Genomic DNA, 19,996 nt, shown 5'->3' with positions numbered 1-19,996 from the left:
GTTGTGAAGTCTTCCAAAAACGTTCATGAGTCATGTATAACGTCCAGTGAGTGCTGGTGACAAAGGTTTCAGAAAAAAAACAGGTAACCCCAAAGGATAGTTTAGGTGGAATTCCGACAGAACCTTCGGCATGTAAGATGGGTGCGTCTGCAGCAGCACCCTCGAATCGTGGAAAGTCAGGTATGGTTGCTTGCAGAATAGGGCCTGGATATCACCCACCCTCCTGGCAGAGGTGATGGCCAGAAGGAAAGCAGCTTTGCAAGAGAGGAACGAGAGGGGCCTGATGCATCCGCTATAAGGGGGCCTCTATGAGCCTTGTCAGAACCACACTGAATTCCAAAGCCAGGGCAGGCGTCATCACCGTCGGGGAAAGATCTAAAAAGTCCTTTGAGGAACTCCTTGACGAGTCGATGAGACCACAGCAAAGAACCTCCTGGGGACCTGGTGTGGCGGGAGATAGCCGCCAGATGCACCTTGATAGAAGCATGTGCCAAGCCCGCCTTGGCCAAGGGAAGCAAGTATGGAAGAATTTGCGTGGCCATGACCCTCAGCGGGGTGATCTTCTGCGACCGGCACCACGTAGTGAAATGCTTCCACTTGTGACGGTAGCACTTCTAAGTCGACAACACCCTGACCTTGGCGAGGACCTCTCTGCAGTCTGGGGGCAACTCATCTCCACCAAATTCTAGGGCTGCAAGAGCCTTTTTCTCTGGTGAGAAGAACTGGAACTGCCAGCAGCTTGACCGGGGGTGACAATGACAGACGAGGTCAGGATACCAAATCTGCCTCGGCCACGCCGGGGCAATGAGCATCATCTTGCACGGACACCATCTGAGTGTGTTGATGACTCGTAGCAGGAGAGGGAACGGAGGGTACGCATACAAAAACAGTCCTTCCCATGGAAAGGAGAACGCGTGCCCCAGGCTCCTTGGCTGGTGGAACCTGCTGGTAAACTTCTTGCATGTGGAATTAGTCGCCATCGTAAACAGATCTATCTGGGGCCTGCCCCACTCGGCGAACAGGCAGTCCACCTGATCCTGACAAAGCTCCCACTCATTGCAGGAGCGGAGTTCCCTGCTGAGGGAGTCTGCGATGGTGTTATCGACTCCCGCCAGGTGAAAAGGGACAAGGAACATCCCATGTAAGAAGGCCCATCGCCATAAGTCCTGCGCCACCTTGGAGAGCGCCAGGGATGGAATGCCCCCTTGCTTTCTGATGTAAAACATGGTAGGGGTGTTGTCCGTGAAGATCCTCACCACCTTGCCTTTCAGGGACCGGAGGAATGACTTTAAGGCCCAGAACACTGCCTGTAGCTCCAGTAAGTTGATATGAAGAACCTTCTCCTCAGGCAATCACAGGCCTCTGGCGTGCAGACGTCTGGTGTGTGTGCTCTCCATCGCTCTAGGGAGGCGTCTGTGGTGACCGTCTCCTGGTATGGTGGGTTCTGGAATCCTGTGCCTTGGGCAATGTTGGAGCGAAGGCCCCGTGCCTTGGGCAATGTTGGAGCGAACGCCCACCCATACTATCGCCCACCGGAACTCGTCATTGAATGAAATCTCGTCTGTGAAGCTCCTGGACACCAGTATCCAGTGGGCATCCAGGAATTCCTGGAGGGGCCCCATCTGCAACCTGCAGAGCCGGACGCGTAGATGCAGGAAGACATCATGCCCAGCAACGACTTGATGGCCCGCACAGTCGCCGTCCTCACCGACTACCGCTGCACCTTCCCTGGAATGGCTGCTTTCCTCTCCTCCAAGGGAGACGCCAGGCAAGACACTGTATTGAGCCTGGAGCTCAGCAAGAGTGTGTACTGCGATGACGTCAAGCAGAACTTTGGATAGTTGACAGAGAATCCCAGATTAGTTAGTAGCCGGACGGTCGCCTCCGTGTGTCCTTGTGCCAGCTGCTGTGAGTGGACGCGAGTCAGCCAGTCACCCAGGTATGGGTATACGGGCATGCCTTGTAGGCGTTGATGGGCCACCACCTGTGCCGACTTCAAACGGAGAGGTAGGGCCTTGAACTGGTAATGCAGTCCCTGCACTACAAAGCGTAGAAAGATCTGGTGTTTCCTGTGAATGGGGACGTGGAAGTAGGCGTCCTCCAGGTCCAGTGACTTCAAGAAATCTCCTCTTTCCAGTAGGCCCAGCAGGTGTTGCAACAAGACCAACCTGAATGTTTGGGATGTGAGGTATTTGTTCAGACGTCGTAGGTCTAGAATGGGACTCCAGCCCCCGTCTTCTTTCTGACCAGAAAGTATCTGGAATAGACTCTGGAGCCCCGGAGTTGCTGGGGAACTAGCTCCATCGCCCCTTTTTGTAGCATGGCCCGTACCTCTTCTAGGAGCTGAGGGATGTGCTGCTCTTGACGAGGCCACCGGAGGGATCCGCGGACACCTGTGCTGAAACTCCAGTGTATGTCCTTGGGCGAGAGTCCAGCACCCATCTGCCGGTTTTGATCTATCTCCACTTGCCGACTCACTTAGTCAGCCGGCCTCCCACCGCAGTGCACGGGTGGGGGCCCGATGTCCTCGTCAGGTCAGGCTTGCTTCGGCGCTGGCGTCCTTCCCTGTAGGCAACGGCGACGCTGTCCTCCGCTATTGTAGGCCTGTGAACGGCCTCTGTAGGCTTCCTGAGTCATGGATCTGGAAGGCTGATGGTAAGATGAGGAGAAACCTTTGGAAGACCTGTTCGACATTCCTCTGGTGGAGCAAAAAGAACAGCGGTGCTGCTGGAGGGTGCCCAGGGAACAGGCTGTCTCCGTATCCGCCTTGATGGCCAGTAGGGACTCATCGACGACCTTCCCAAATAAGTTATCTCCAACTAAGGGCATGTCCAGCACCTTCGCTTGGACCTTCTGGCAGAAATGTTTGGCCTTCATCCAACCGTGGCAATGAAGGCAGACACCGCTCCCCATCTGCCCGAATCATGTGTCTACGACGTCCAATGCCACTGTGATGGCGTGATCAGATGCTACCTCCCCTGTCCTGTCTGCCGTCCTCCCACACTTCATCGAGAAGGGGCACCGCCATGATTGTCTTCTTCTTTGCCTCGTGCCTCTGGTACAGGACACCCTCCTTCCTGGTTTCTTCGGGAACAAGCTGGAATAGCTAGGAGGCCCTGGCGATCATGGAATGTAACAACCCCACCTCATCCAGGGGGGGGGGGAATGCCCTAGGTATCGCATCCAAGTGTGGAGAATCTCTGTCTGTTGTGACAATATCCTCGTCGTCATCATGGCAGTATCCGTTCCAGTGTGTCTGCTGGGGGAGAAAGGTCCCAACGCGGGAGTGGAGGCCGAAATGGGGGCGACGGATGACTGTTCCTATTCTTCACTGGAGGCTGATCGGGAGCCTTGGGGGCCATTGGAACCGGGCCCAGTGGTATCCTCTTCTGGGTCTCCGACACCAAGGTGTGAAGGGTCGACAGAATGTCCATAGACACATCCCTCGGCTGAGCTGGTGGGATCCGAACACTAGGGCCTGTGCCGCTGCCGTCCTCTTCCACGTTCTCGTGAACTGTGTGTAAGGACTCCTGGTCCTCGTCATCCGTGGACAAGACCACCATGGGTTGGGCCAAGGACTGGGAGGGCTGTTTTGGGGCCTCCCTCACCCCTGTTCCTCCCCCCGCCCCCCGACGGACTGGGACTAGGATCTGAGCCGGTTTTCCCTTTTATCCGGCGTGCTACCAGACTTTGCCAAAGTCACTGCAGCAGATTCGTGCCTCGGGGGCAGGGATACCTTCTGTGCTGGGGGGCTGCCTTCACAGGGTCAGCCCCCTTAGCTGTCGTAGGAGCAGCTGCCATTCGCTCTATCGTCGACAAGGTCTTATCCTGTGCCAATTGGGCCTGCTTGGGCTGTTCTGCCTTCTTCTCCTCCGTCAGTGGTTTCTCTGACTTTTCCCACAGTTTAGCCGAGTTGGATAACTTCCTTTTCAAGGAGGAGCTCAATTGCCAGCTGGCAATGGAGGCAGAGAGTGATGTCGATCGCGCTCTGTCCACATAGGGACCCGTTTCCGTAACGAACCCGGAGGACTCAAGCTTGCGGTTCATTGCCTTGTCTTAGGCCCCCCAAGGATGTGGTGCCCTCAAATGACTTAAAACTGCTACTTGGACCGGCCAGTCCTAGGTGAGGCATGACCATGCTCGGAGCACAGGGCAGAGGCCTCCAGTCTACTGTGCCTATCCCTCGTCTTCTTGGAGAACCCGAGGCATATCTCGCACTCCACTTCCTTGTGGTTTGGATGCAGGCAGTAGAGGCATTGCAAGTACTCGTCTTCAACAAACACATTCCGTAGCCCGGACTTGGTGCAGGGCTTGAAGAGGGACCTTCCCTCCTTCATGGTCGGAGGGCGGGAAGGAGGCCTGATGGCCTTCTGGAATCTTCGACGATCTTCGCCCTTGAGGGGCGCTGAAATTTACCAACAACGGGTCGCTGCTGCCTGCAGATGGAGAAGAGAGCACACAAGCTCTTTTGGAACAGAAATAGAACCTTTTTCTGTCGAAAATATGAAAAAACGTAGAAGTAGCTCGTAGAGCAAACTTGGACTCCCAACACTGAAGTGTGCGGTAAAAATCTGAAGGTGGCTGCCAGAGGAGGGGCTTAGGGAGAAGACTGTCATTGGATGGGGCCGTATGACCCAGAGGACAGTGATTGGTTTAAAGGAGAAACACAGTTCGTAAGTGAAAGTTAACAGTTTTTTCTTTTACAGAGGATTCCCAGAGGTTCCATTTAATAACGTCCACGCAGAAATGTCTCCTGACAAAAAAGTTGACATATTTTCTGGTTTTGCAAGGGGAGCAGGGTTCATCCCTGCAACCAGTCCCCATATATAAAGTCGCCATTGCCTTTTTCCGGCAACATTATGTATGGGGACATTATTACCTGAGACCATCCCAACCTGACGGGCAATATTCATGAGCATGTGAATCCGTGCCAGACCCCATGCTGGAGAATCACAAAATACCCTACAAATGACAGGCATCAGAAAACTCTTGTGATATATATTAGCTGAGAAAACATGATGGTCAGGCATCCAGGCACGGGCAGACATTGGATTTCCAAGTATGTGCTTTTTACGTCTCTAGAGCCAGGATTATATAAATGTCAGTATTGCCAAATGGGTGATCATAAACTTTTAATATAAATGCTCCAACCTAAACGGAGAAGACTTGTGTGCTTGGGAAGAAAATACATGTGAAAAAAAACTTGAGGGCCACAACATTTACCATCTTTAACTTGTCCAAGGTGGGGAGTTTTTATGCAGTGAAAATCAAAGGCATGGAGTAAGTTGTTTTTGGATCGATTAAAACACAACACTAAGTGCTTTATAACGGCAGTAACTTAATTCAGACCTGTCGAGTCTACCGTGAAGGCTTTGGTTGATGTAATGTCCAGGGGCAAGGTCTTCTGCAAAATAACCCATCAGGAACAAGGCCTACCGTTTACCAATTTAAGGGCTGAGTGGAGGGCCTTCTCTGCACATTCCCAAGGTACAACTAATAGCATATCTGTAGAGAAGGAGTTAAGTACCCCCACCAATAGCTCCGCCCGCATGCTGCCTATATGTTGGGAGCCAGAAATTGCGACACAAGCCGTAGCAGTGAGGGTGCCTCTACCGCAAAGAATCTTTGAAACAAGGTAACCATTGAGAAAACCCTATATGCATTCACAAAGATATGATGGCCTTCTGGATAAAGTCCCGGAACAAGTGTGAGAATGAGTGAAAAAGAAGACTGGTAACATCATGCAAAGCAGAAATGACGCACCCAGAACAGATGCACGAAGCAAAAGAACAGACATTCTATAAGATTTGAAGAGGAGGAGTTAAAGATGATCAACATACCGGGCTCGAGATGAAGATGCTCATGCTACAGAAACGCTGAAGATGCAAAATCAGTTTACACTTGTTCAGATGCAGTAACGCAAGTAGACAAAGTGATCTAAAGGCTGGCTACATAGTGAATAGTTTGCGGCGATGCACCAATTTATATACATAGGAATGTATAGAATCTGGATGTTGAAACCCGGTGATTGGAAAGGGTTTTCAGTGTGGCGCAGTTGGAAAATAACTGATGGCGAAGGAGAAATTCAAGAAAGGCTTGGCTGGCCCAGCACCAAGAAGTTGAGGCCACCGTGAGCCTGGTTGTCCATCCAGTAGTTACATGAACGTGAGAAAGAAACAAACTTCTGTTTGAGGTGGAATGGAAAAACACTGAAGGCGTCAAATGTTCATCATTTAATAGTATTAAATGCAGCAAAGAGCTTGAAAATGCGGTCTCCAATCACATGTTCAGATCAAAATAGACAATGGGTCGAGCTACACCGAAACCAGAAGATAAACTATGCCTATACTCCCTTTTATTCTCAGGCACAGAGCGCTTCTGCAAGGCCAAGTTCAAAGCCTTAATTGACTGGCAGACTGCAAGAGTGATGATAGATGTTGGGCTAATTGGGAGGGGAGGCATGACCACGCCGGCCCTCCCTGCACCTGGAGTGGTAGCCTGTGTGCTGCTAGCGTGTGGAATATTCCAGAAGGGTACAAGGGTCCCAACTAATTGTAGAGGGCCATGTATCAAAGAGCCCTATAGATTGTGTAACCAATGAAGTGTCGAGTATTAGTATGACACAGAAGATGACTTGCACTTGGGATGGGCTTAGTTGCCCACATGACAGTAGAGACCCAATCACTTCCCCCGAACGTATACTTCGATGTAAGGTGGATGGCGAGGCGCGCAATCCAGTTCCCAGTCAAATTAGACCTGATACAAAAGTAACTGGGTTAGATCCCAAAAAACAATTTAACAAGTATTAACATGGTTGAATCTGCTGTTCAGTTCCTCAGTTTTTCTTCTCCTCCTAGCGCTTCCCAGTCACAATCAATCATCAGGGAGGTTGTGCTAATATTCAGGTGATTCCAATTAGCAGCTCTTTTAGTCTATTTTAGTCTCTAGGGATTCTGGTAGCTGCAGTGTTAACATGTTACCAAATCAGGTGACCAGAAACCAACACCCCTCCTAGTGCACAAGGGAATTGAAGTGCGCGGCTCGCCTTCCTCTTTTTTTTACAGTATACTTCGATGTTCCTTGTAAACCCATCACATCCCCAAATAGGCTTTTGTTGTTTGCCACGTAGTGCGACGTGATTGATGACAAGTTTTTACTATACAAGTTGTGTTTTGTATAAGATGTGCTGAGAGAAATCGAGCATATGTCGATGTCCGTTGTAACTCCCGGTTTTAGATAATTGCAAATAAAAGTGTACCCTGTTTTGACAACTTCCTGAGTCGGGGATGGGGATGCAGAATTTACTCAAAGTATTGCTACATCGTCTTAAAGGGCCGTAGGTCTATGGGTTCATACCCTTTGACAATAACACCACTTTTGGTCCACATTGGGACAAAGACAATTTTATAAGCCTGGTTCTGTTTGAGGTCGTAGAGGAGTGTATGAACGGCAGGCAAGGGGAAGGTGTTCAGCAACCATGCCATCCATTACAGTAGAAAGATGGCATGGTTCCTAGAATTTTTGCTATAGGGAATAGTTGACCGTCAACATGCCTACAGCGCAATGGGAACTGCTATGATGGTGCAGGTGCCCAGTGTGCATGCTCACAAATACAAAATATCTGGTCCACTGATAAGATTTTACCCTTGACACAAGTTTGTTCATTTCTTGATGTAGGTCTTTTAAAAATGAGAAACCTGTGCTACTTTTCTCGGACCTCACAACAGTCTCTCTCTACCAGATAGTCGAAAGCTGCCAATCTGGAGGTTGGGACTGGGTAGAGATCTGCTCAGGAACCAACATTGGCAGGGATAAGATGCCAGATTGTCACCACTCCCAGGACAATTATTCTAGCTACTTGCTAAAGGGTATGTCCTTCTTTCTCATCTCCTGGGCTTCTATTAGACTTCTGGTGGTTGGAAGTGTGCAGAGTGCCATTTAGAATCACCTCTTTCTGCTGGAAATAACACATTAAAAACTGCTTTTGTTGCATGCTGGGCTGGAGTTTTCGGAAACGTTACCATGCAAGAGGTTGTGCTAAATTGCAAGCAGATGATACGCCTAGCTCGATTGGCTGGCAAAGGGGGCACACAGTCCTACAAGTAAAACATCTGCTGAACAAATGATTTAAAGACCACTTGCTATGCTGTTCTTATTAGAAGTATTGTATCACATCAAGTATTATCGGGGTCACTTTAATGATAAGAATTTAGGAGTTTGCAGACAATATATTTGAACTATATTATGAAATGTCATTGTGATCACATTCTGAGTTCATGCTCGCTGCTAAAACTTTAGCGCAAAGATAGCAATTTCCAAAAGACAAGTTAATATCTAATGTGGGGGAACGGGCACCCCTTAAAATTTGGAGGGAACAGACCCAGATAACTTAACAGGTGACATAATTCAGTGAAATGACTTACCTTCAAGTATCAGTAGTGGTGAGGCGACCCAGAGGAGGTATTGGGGTCTACAATAGTCTTGCCATTACTCTCTACATTATAGTGCTGGTGACCACTTCCACTGCTGGAATGTGCAGTGCAGGAGGACTTTCCCCAGGTATTAATGGTGGTGTGCAGTGTTTGAAGCAGCATGTGCTTAAACATTTGGCATAGTAGAAACAACAGTATGTTGAGGAGCATTTTAAATTGCATCGTTTGATCATGGCGATTTTGTTTTAGGTGTTCTTCGTTTGGACTTCCACCTAGGATTGTGGAGGATGCACACTTCTGCCATTTCTGCTGGTCCTTCCATGAACAGTGAGGAGGGTATACAGACCGTAGTTGGAGAGTAGAGACTCCTGTGATAAAAGTAGACATGTGATTGCCGATTGAGTCTATTTGTGGCCATATGTCCATTCTCCAAGCTGAATGGTGACACTTGGGTTGCTCATTTACTGTTCCTCCAGTCCATATACATTATCACTTGAAATACACCACAAAACACACAGATATTAAGGGCACGACACTTCAAATATGAAAAAATGCCCACTGCTGCATACTTACATAAAATCTAGCGTGAGAGACATCGGAAGGCACTGCTACATTATAAGATCCCACTGCCTTGTATAAACATCGACTGTGTCGTACCAGTACGCCCTGGGGCCATATTGTGTTTTCTGTCCAACTGTAGAAAAGGAATAGGAATGTAACATTAGGAAAAGTAATTTAGAAACTTTATGTCTGCATCAATAGTGGCATGCTGGATTATACACTCAATAAAGCCTAAGCCATAAAAACACATTCCATATTGGTAAACCTGCATTCCGCTTGGCAGAAAGTTTAATGCTGCATAATGGGCTAATGGAGGGGTAGCACCTGTCCATGTAGTCCAATGGGAAGACAAACTGCCTGCCATATAGCTCTAATGTAGTCCTGACTTGAGCATCAGAGACTGGGGTTATACTCTGATGCACAACACTCTGAAATTGACAACCAACACATCCATTTGCATTGTAACGTTCTACAAGCACTGCAATCACCACGACAAACACACAAACACATCTACATGTGATAGTGTCACACAGCCAGCATATAAGTTGGATCATCAAGTGTCCTTGTTGAAGATTTTACTGAGCTACTACTGGTGTAGTGTTCCCGGAACCCAATTTCAGTGAAAGGCACAGGTTTAACACAAAGGTCAAGGCTTTGCAGTAAGGCTTAGACTAAATAGGTCAGAAGCTTGGTGCAAAGTACAAATAACATGTACATCGGATTGTCAAGCAACAGAGTGTCCACACAGGTAGGCAGAACAATACACTTATTTAACAACACTGATGCATTAACATAGAATACTGTAGCTAATTAAAAACACACAAACTATATATATATTTATATATATATGTATATATATATGATACATTACTCACCGTAATCGTATTTCTGATGCTTGTATCTGCTTAGATTCACATGCTGTGCATAGGCCGACATCTAGTGGAAGCTGCGGAGTATTACAGTTTGTTTTTCGAAACTCGAAAATGGGCGTCGACATAGGGCGTGCCAGTAATACTATCCCTAGTGTGAAGTCCACTGTACCCAAGATCCCTCACACGTCTAGGATCCTCAGATTGTATTTTTTCTGACATGAGGTAGCATGAGGAGTAGCGTGAGTACAGATAATCCAAGCAGATAGATAGAAAGGTAAGACTACAAGCAACCATGCGCCTTCTCTCAGAGGGGAGGAAGGGTGGGTCGCATGTGAATCTAAGCAGATACAAGCATCAGAAATACGATTACGGTGAGTAATGTATACCTTCTGAGGCTTGTGGAATCTGCTGAGATCACATGCTGTGCATAGATTAGCGAGCAGTACCTGAAGAAGGAGGTGGGATGTGAGAAGGGTCATGAGCAAATAAGTGTCTTAGAACCGCTTGTCCCACTTGTGTATCTGCCTTGGAATGGGTGTCAATGCAGTAAGGCTGAGTAAAAGTGTGAATAGAGCTCCAAGTAGCTGCTTTGCAAATGGTGTCAAGGGGTACATTTGCAATGAAAGCCAGAGTGGCCCCAATGCCTCTAGTAGAGTGGGCTCTTGGCGTGAAAGGCAGAGTTCTTTCAGAGAGTGAGTAACACAGCTGGATACAGTTAATAATCCATTTCGAGATGGCACCTTTAGTGACGCGATCCCCCTCTCTGCCTGTAGCTACGGAGACAAACAGTTGATCTGTTTTCCTTAGCGGTCTGGTTTTATTTACATAGTAGAGGACCGCCCTACGCACATCTAGGGTTTTAGTAGTTTCACCTCAGCCGAGCTTTGAGGGTCCTGGAAGAAGGCCGGAAGCTCGATGGACTGGTTAACGTGGAATTTAGAAATAAACTTAGGCGAGAACCTAGGGTGTGTTCGTAGAACCAGTTTATCCTTATGAACAGTAAAGATAGGATCCTGCACTGACAGAGCCTGAATTTCACTGACCCTTCTTATGGATGTAATGGCTACTAAGAAGGCAGTTTTATAGGTCATGTGTTTGAGACTGGCTTTATGCATGGGTTCAAATGGTTCACCACATTAAGGTCCCAACCAGGTGGTGGGTTTGAAATTGGAGGGTAGAGTCTCTTTAACCCTTCCATGAAGGCTTTAACCACTGGTACTTTCCACCACAAAACCTTGTTATGGGAAGTGGTGTAGGCTGACAGCGCTGCCAGATGTACCTTTAGTGAGTTAAATACCAGGCCTGCATCCAGCAGGTGGAGCATGTAAGTGACAATATTGGAAGGAGTGCAATCAACTGGGTTGATTTGTCTACTCTGGCACCAGATAATGAACCTCTTCCACTTGTCAAAGTAACAGTGCCTTGTGTTTTGTTTCCTAGCTTCCTTTAGGATGTCCATACACCTCTGTGGTAAATTGGGATGTCCAAACTCTATGACCTCAGGAGCCATGCTGCCAGATTCATTAAGTTGGGTTGAGGGTGCACGGTTTGTCCTTGGTGCTGGGACAGTAGGTTGTACCAGCACGGGAGTCTGATGGGTTTGCACACCGCTAGTCTGCGTAGGTGTGGGAACCACGGTTTCCTCGCCAAAATGGGAGCAACTAGTATGCGCGTCATCGATTCCCTGTGCATCTTGTTGACCACTTTCCTCATGAGAGGGGTTGGTGGGAAAGCGTAGGCAAACATTCCTGACCAGTTCATCCACAGGGCGTTCCCCTTGGAGTCTGGCTGGGGGAACCTGGATGCAAATTCTGGGCATTGCCTGTTTTCGCTTGTGGCGAATAGGTCTGTAGTGGGGAAACCCCACTGTGAGAAGATGTCTTCTACGACTTCTCTGAGTAGACACCATTCGTGTTCTCTTGGGAGGGGATCTCTGCTTAAAGCGTCCGCTAGCGAATTGAGATCCCCTGGAACATATTGAGATGACAGGTAAATGTTCCGTCTGAGTGCCCATCTCCAAATTTTCCGGGCAAGCTTGGACAGATTTGGCGAACGAGTCCCTCCCTGTTTGTTTAGGTAAAACATCGCTGTTGTGCTGTCTTTCAGGATCTGCACTGACATGTTCAACAAGTGGGGTTCGAATGCCTGAAGCGCTCTGAATACTGCCAGAAGCTCTAGCAGATTGATATGATTCTTGGCTACTGTGTGAGACCAGAGACCCTGACCTGTGTGGTGGAGGAGGTGTGCTCCCCACCCTGACATGGATGCGTCTGTAGCGCCTACAGCCTGTACTTCTGGATCGTAGAAGGGTTTCCCCTTTGACAGGTTCTCTCTTGTCCACCAGTGAAGACTTTGAACAAGTGTTGGCGAAACGACCACTAAATCGTCCCACTAACCATTTGCCCGAGACCACTGTTTCGCCACCATTCTTGCATGGGTCGCATGCGCAGGCGCGCGTGGGGGACCAGGTAAATACATGACGCCATCATGCCTAGCAAACGCATCGCTTTGTGCACCCTTATCTGGCGACCGGGCTTGTAAAAAGGAATTTGTAGTAGTAGATTCCGAATTCTTTCCTCTGATGGAAAGGCCAACCCCTCTTGAGTGTCTAAGACAGCTCCTAAGAACTGTTCGGCGGTGCTTGGCACCAGACTTGATTTTTTCTTGTTTATGGAGAAACCCAATTCGAAGAGGAGGTCGATCGTTCTTTGAATGTTGGACCTGCAAATTACTGGGGTCTCCCCCGTGATGAGCCAGTCGTCCAGGTAAGGGTACACCGGGATTGCCTCCCTACGCAGGTATGCCGCCGCCACCGCCAGTACCTTGGTGAATACCGTTGGAGCCGAGGCTATACCCCAAGGGCAGCACCTTGAACTGGTAGTGGTGACTGTCCACCTTGAAACGCAACAATCTTCTGTGCGCTGGGAACATGGAAATATGAAAATAGGCATCTTTCATATCCAATGTTGCCATGTAATCCCCCTTTTTTAGGAGGGGGATTACCTCAGAGTAGTCATGCGAAACATTTGGGGCTTGACATACTTGTTTGCAGGGTGTAAGTCTAATACTGGGCCCATTGTCAGATTTTTTTTTGGCACAAGGATGTAAGTTGAATAAATACCTAAATACCCTTGTTTACCTGGTTGCCCGGGACGAGTTCTATCGCGTCCTTTGCTAGAAGATCGACAATCTCCTTGAGGAGAATCTTCTGGTGGTCCAAGGAATGTACTTTTTGACATGGGGGGTGGTTTCCGGGACGCTCGAGCAGTTCCATGCAGTATCCTGCGAACACTGTGGACAGCACCTATCTGTCTGATGTGATCCCTTCCCAAGCTTGGGTGAAGTTGGAAATGCGTCCCCCTACTGGGGATGCGTGAGAAGGGGCCCTGAGCGCTGCGTCACTGTTTAGCGGGAGGTGTACCGCCTCAGCTGGGGCTGCCTCTACCCTTCCCACGGCCCCTCTTGTTTCCTCTGCTGTAACTCTGGGTAGACTGCTGGTTGTTACCCCATGATGCACCCTGCCCCTGTGAATAGTTGGAGCCTCTTTGTGAATTTTGGCCGCGTGGGTGACGAAAATTATTATTGCCTCTTTGATTAGGGGGCTTGTTGATCAACTGTCCCAGGGATTTCAGAGTCTCATACTCATCTTCGGCATTATTCAATTCTTTAATGCGTCCTCTACCGCTTTGCCAAACAGTAGATTAGGCTCCACAGGCATGTCGATAAAGGATGCTTGTGTCTCGGGTTTAAACCCTAACCGTCTTAACCAAGCATGCCTCTTAATGACAGTGCTCTCTGCTATTAGCCTGCCGGCGTTATCTGCGGCATCAAAGGTTGTCTTAAGGATTCGACCGGATACTGCTCTACCCTCCGACGCAACCTGGGCCAACTGGCCCTTTAAAGGTCCCGGTGCGGAGTCGATGAGGGCAGCTACTTGCTCCTACTGGTGGCAGTTGTAACTAGCCAGCAGAGTGGTGGAGTTGGCAATCCTTGCCTGGTAAGCGGAAGTGGAGGCTACCTTCCTTCCCAACCTGTAGATTTTCTTGCTCTCCTTGTCGGGGGGAGCCTCAGATGATGAGAGGCGTACCCGCCCTCTTCCGGGTATTAGTAACTACCAGGGAGTCAGGCTTCAGTTGCCCTCTTATGTAAAGCGGGTCTGATTGTGCTGCCCTGAACAATTTCTTGATTCTGGGGTTTAGCGCCCTGGTGAGGTTAGGGTTGAGAAGGGAAGGATCAATTCTCTGTTGGATGGACTTGAGAATTGGAATGGGCTGAGCAATGGGTTTCTTTTCTCCTATTAGTCCCTCAGCAAAGTCCCTCTCCTCCTGTGCCCCCTGAGTGTCTATGCGGAAGTGTTCTGCCGCTCTAGTCAAGACCTCATTTAGGAGGGGCTGGTTGTTGACTAGAGAGTCTGTAACTTGAGGTTCTTTGCCTACCGGGGAGTCTATTCTGTAGACTTCTGGGTCATCTTCCTCCTCCTCTTGGTCCTCGTCGTCCCCATAATAGTCCACCCCAGTTTGGTCGTCCAACGTTACCAAGTCTGGATCCTCATCCTGTAGTGGATCCTCACTATACTGGGTGTAAGGCTGGATGTAAAAAGAGTCTGAAGACCGACCTTGCGTTGGGGTCTCAAACCGAGGTTTCTTACCAGATCCTGAGGGAGTAGCACCGTCAGGGGTATAGGAGAGGAAGTGTTCTGGGTTATTGGAGTAGAAGTCTGCTAGGAAGGACATTCTAGACATAACCCTCTCTATATCCTCACTGGTCCATTTCTTGGAGCTGGGAATGACCCTTTCTTGCAAGGGTACCCCTTCTATGACTTGACTGGACCTATGGGCTTGTGCAGGGGTGTTATCTAGCTGTTTCTCAGAAGACTTAGAACTGTCTTTATGTAACTGTGGTGCAGAAGAAGGGTGAGATGGTTTCTTCTGCTGTTTCCCCCCTTCTCCATGAGAGGAAGAGCGTTTTCCTGGTGTTTTCACCCTCTCAGAGCTTTTCGACGCCTACCGTCGAGATTCGGGGGTAGTGTCCCTTAACTTAGAGTGAGGGCGTTGGGATTCGAAAGCAGCCGCCGAACGGTCTGCTGGCGCCGACTCCTGGTGAGCGGCCTGGGGCTGGCGGTCGGCTTCGCCTTCTGACGAGAGTACCTCCATGACTTTGGTGAGTGAGGCACTTTTGGCAACTGTGGATGGTTGCCTGGTGTCGTGAGGCGATCTTGACCGAGAACGCCCAGAGGACACCGATTCGGTGGACCGCTCTTTGTGTGCCTCTTTCCGAGAACTCGACACGCGCGTCGAGTCTCGGTTGGACTTAGAGTATTTAGGTGTGGAAGTGGTGTGGGTAGCGCTCGTGTCGCCGGGTGTGTACCCATAACTGCCCTGCCAGACAACCTTCCGAGGTCAGGGACTTGTGCTTGGCCGTTTTTCGACGCCTCGTTGCCCTCGCCGTCCGAAAGTACGGCGTTGCTGCCATCACTGAAGGTGCCCTCTGCTTCGATGGCCTCGCGTTGCCTGGCGTGGTGGGCCCAACGTTTGGTCGAGCGGTCCTTTAGTGTCTTAGCCTTGAACCGGCTACACGCTCTACAGTTCGCCTCGGTGTGGTCCCTCGGCAAGCAGCGGTTGCACTCAGGGCAGAATTTGAAAGGGGTACCCTCCATACGCACCCTGTGGCAGCGGGCTAGTGTGTAGGAAATATATATACGAGTGTAGAGTATGTTTCCACCCCCCACTCTCCCTACTTGCAGGGCCGAGGCCAGAGGCCTTCCGAGGCCCAAAGTCCGTTTTGCAGCTCTTGACGGTTGTTTCTTCTCCGGGCCGGCGTCGCGCTTCGAACTTCGATGACTCGACGTGGGAGAGGAAGAAACAAGGAAATATGATATTTAGCAAAATATAGCTGAAAGCAAGGGAACTCCGCAGAATGCTTCCGTCAAGTATGGCGGAAAAAAACAATCTGAGGGTCCTACACGCGTGAGGGATCATGGGTACAGTGGACGTCACACTAAGGATAGTATTACTGGCACGCCCTGTGTCGACGCCCATTTTCGAGTTTAGAAAAACAAACTGTAATACTCTGCAGCTTCCACTAGATGTCGGCCTATGCACAGCATGTGATCTAAGCATATTCCACAAGCCTCAGAGATATATATATATATATATATACACACATATACATATATATTTTTTACAGGGCCTGCGGTAGCAGCCCTGTAGTTGGTTAAGTTGCTCAACTCCCAGGAAGAATACTTTTAGGGTGGCTTATAACTTTGCTCCCCCCGGACGAATCTTTACCAAATTTTGCAGAAAAAGTATATGTCCCCGTCTGAATTCTTTGGGCAAGTTTGGAGAGGTTTCATCAAAGGGGGTCAATGTTATACTGGGGACCCACATTTCTTTTTTCCATAGACTCAATGGAAATAAAGGTTTGCTCGCGCCTACAGCCCAAACTGCTGGACGGGTTTTCATCAAATTTGTGGCAGGCGTGGCGGCTTAGTCCCGAAAGCGTGCTTTTGTAAATTTGGTGTAAATTTGTCCTGTAGTTTTCTTTAAAACAGGCTAAAAGCAGGTTAAAAAGAAGTGATATCTGGGTTCGGTCTGCAGACAGGCATCCGATTGGCCTCAAAGGCGATGTGAAGTCTGCGGACATCACACACGCCCACTGATTGGATGGTGAAAAGAGTGAAGAGCATCAGATTTTTGGAAATGTACATCATGTTGGTTTCGCGGACAACCGCCTGTGTCCGGTAACATCGTGGTAGAAACATGTTAAAAAACAGAACATTGCACTTGTCAAACTTATCAAAGAATCTCTGTGGAGGTGAAGGGGTGATGAGGATGGGATGGGATGGGATATGGCCATCATAAGCCAAAAAACAGATGTTTTTCATCCCTGAAGTCCGCAAACTGTCCGGATGTTCAGGTGCAGTCCTGTGATGTTCGCAAACACTTCAGATGTTGGGGGACATCTATGCCTATTTTTGTATTAGAGGGTTGGTGAAAAGCTGTTTTTGGATGGCTTATAACCATTCAATGAAACTACATGAAAATGTGGAATTGTATTCTAGATCCGATTCTGGATTCCGGTTTTGGAAAGCGTGAAGCTGTTTTGTCAAGAGGGAACAAAATTAGAGGGGGGGGTCCCAAAATATTGTAAAGGCTTATTCATGTGGTTCCATTTGATGATTCTACAAAAAAGTTTTCAAAACCATCTTAGATCTAGATCTAAATGTTTTTGTAATGTTTGGCGGGATTTTGTCAAGAGGGGGCTAAATTAGAGGGGGGAGGGGTTCTCAACATTTTTAGATGTCTTATTACTTTGTTGCCCTTAACAAAATGTGGACAAAAGTTTTCTGAAAGATAATAGACCAAACCTTGGACGTTTGTGTAAAGTCTGAATGGATTTTGTCAAGCACTAATACAAACCTATGAAATTTAATTAAAAAACATTAAATGGGACGTTATGGTTAAGTTGCATTAATAAAAACCTATCAGATTCAGTAGGAAAACTTTGTTAAAGGGACGTTATGATTACAAGTAAAACGGAAAAACCTCTGAAATTCGCCAGTCATGGTAAGCTAAGCAACCATAACTCGCGCGACCACCGTGCACTGCTAAGACTAATAACAAGGACATCAAAGATGACATCACAAATAGCCTACTAACTCCCCCAGGCAGCCCCATAGTCGCAGCAGCCAATGGAATATTCCTAAATTGGGCACCTACTCTGACCCTTTTTTGCAACATTTGGTACAGAAAAATACTACCTAAATTAAGGATGCTACATACTTTTTGTAAATCCTATAGCATGACAAGTTACTTACTGTGGATTTTAAGAGTGTCTATACTTCAATATCCTATAGACCTAAGGATTAGGTCTAGCAGCAGTAGAGTGGATGTTACTTCAAGAAGAACACATCAAACTGGAGTAGCTAAAGAATTGTGATAGTGCTAGAATTCATCTCTCAAAATACATTGCTTAGGACCAGACATCAATATTACCTACAGATATCCGGTACCTCCGTGGAAGCCACTATGGCACCTGAAGATGTAAATTGGTTTATGCACACATTTGACGCAAGCCACATTTTACATCATTGAGTGTGCATAAATATTTAACACACAAATGTGTTTTGGATTATTTAAAATACAATAGATGAACACATCCAATTCACTGCAGATTTGGGAGCACCAGGAGTTAATTTCCTTGATGTAGAAAATCACACCAGAAGAGGGCAATTTGGCGACTTAAATTTCCGGAAGAAATGCAGCTGAGAACAATTTACTACACCCCCCCCCCTAAGCTTCCGACCTCCTGACACACTCAAACGACTGCCATACAGTTGTTTAAGAGCTAAGCACATTGTCAGCAGTGAAACTCAATGTTCTAAAGAATTGGACAACATGCTTAAACTCTCTTAACATGGCTATTCTGGAGAATAATTATAAGTAGCTAGAGTCAGGGTGACAGATCAAAATAGACACTCCTCGTTACATAATCACATCTCTCTGAACTTCCTCTGGTTTATTTGTCTATATATTTCACACATAGTTCCGCTACAAAAAACAAAGAAAAAGAGTATGCAGACACTGGGCCATCCTGAGATGGTATAGTAAAACAAAAGCCTTTTTCCAAACGCAACCTGTTTTTGCTTACAAGCGGACCAGTAAATTGAGGGATTTACGCATAAGCAAGATCAGGACAGACATCTTAAAAAAAAGAAAACGGGCACATTCCGTTGTGTACATTGTAGCAAATGCAATAATGTGAGAAAAGGCAATGTGATTTTTTTCATCCAAAAACGGGTGAGAAGATACAACCCGAACATTTTGCTACCTGTGACACTGCAAATATTGTCTACATGACCTGATTCCCTTATGCCACATACTATGTTGGGTAATCTACTCGGAAAGAAACATGTTAATAGAATGAACAGTACAACATGGATCAAATATTAGAACTGGGAATCAACACTTCAGTGGCTATACATTACCATGAAAAATGCCTTCAGATATCACAACTGTGGTTTCAAATTCTAGAGGTGGTCAACACCATAGTACACAAAAGAGCATCCAAAGGATGCAGGCACAAAAGCAATCATTTTGGATTGATAGATTGCATTCAGTTATTCGAAGAGGAATTAAAAAGGAACATAACTTTTCTCTTCCTTATTATTTATTCCGCTTTGAGACAACAAACAACAAAACAAAAAATGTCATTCCTTTAACTGCTTGGTTTTTGTAAAAAAAAAAAAAAAAAAACTCCCTGTATTTGTTTTTGCCATGTCACACGGCTCTACTAGATTATGCTTATGGATGTTGGACAGTGCATGTTACATAAAGTCTTAGAAGTTTATGATAAAGAGCAACATATCTTAACCTGGGCAAAGACACTGTATACTAACTTAATCTGGGATATATTATACTGCTAATTAATATCGCACTTGTTAGAATCCCAACTATACATATATATTTGTTGTATAAATCCTATTATCACTATTTTATCCTTTTGAGAGTAATGCACACATTCAACGACATGTTTGATACATGTTATATACATATTTATCTCTCCTGTCTAGGTTTAAATTCGTAGAACCTGGTTCTTAATAAAGCCTGAAGACAGGTATGACTTTAATCTGTAAAACTGCAGCCCAGTGGATAGAATGCTGTACCTATTGTTATTCATTCTTGCCTATGTTAGAGAATCAGGGATCACTATCTTATGTTTTTCTATGTTATTCACAGATATTGTTCCAATGAAAAAAACAACATGACCGAAGTGCATTGGCCGTTTACATCTGCCTTCACAAACATAAAAAAGGATGCAGTTCCACTGCTTGGGTGCACCCAGTATTATATGATATGATATTTTATTTGTATCGCGCTCATACACAGGTGTTTCAGAGTGCGACGAGGCAAAAGAGGGGAACAAGGGAGGACAAAACAACGATCTTTGCAGGCCCAGTGACAGTGAGAACGTGCAAGTGCAGGGGAGAGGGGAGGAGTGGAAAGTGCTGAGCAAGGGATAAAACAACTGGTAGTGCAACCAGCAAGGTGGCAAGTGCAGGTTAAAGCGCAGACAGGGGTGTCTGATAAGTGCAGGTAAGGGGGCTGTAGGGTTACAAATACAGACCCAAGT

At 47.2% G+C, this 19,996-nt stretch overlaps 1 protein-coding gene across 1 annotated transcript in view; it reads right to left on the bottom strand.

The window, feature by feature from the left end:
- TMEM39A (transmembrane protein 39A) overlaps positions 1 to 19,996 on the bottom strand; it is a 632,890-nt gene that overhangs the window by 10,710 nt on the left and 602,184 nt on the right. The window contains exon 8 of the mRNA XM_069635929.1: positions 9,006 to 9,126. Coding sequence (XP_069492030.1) covers positions 9,006 to 9,126 — 121 coding nt within the window. The remainder of the gene's footprint in view (positions 1 to 9,005; positions 9,127 to 19,996) is intronic.

Source organism: Ambystoma mexicanum, chromosome 7p (genome assembly GCF_040938575.1).
Source record: "Ambystoma mexicanum isolate Mex_15411 chromosome 7p, UKY_AmexF1_1, whole genome shotgun sequence".
Lineage (NCBI taxonomy): Eukaryota > Metazoa > Chordata > Amphibia > Caudata > Ambystomatidae > Ambystoma > Ambystoma mexicanum.
Note: the sequence above shows the minus strand (reverse complement) of the source record. Positions and strands in the feature narration are given on the sequence as shown.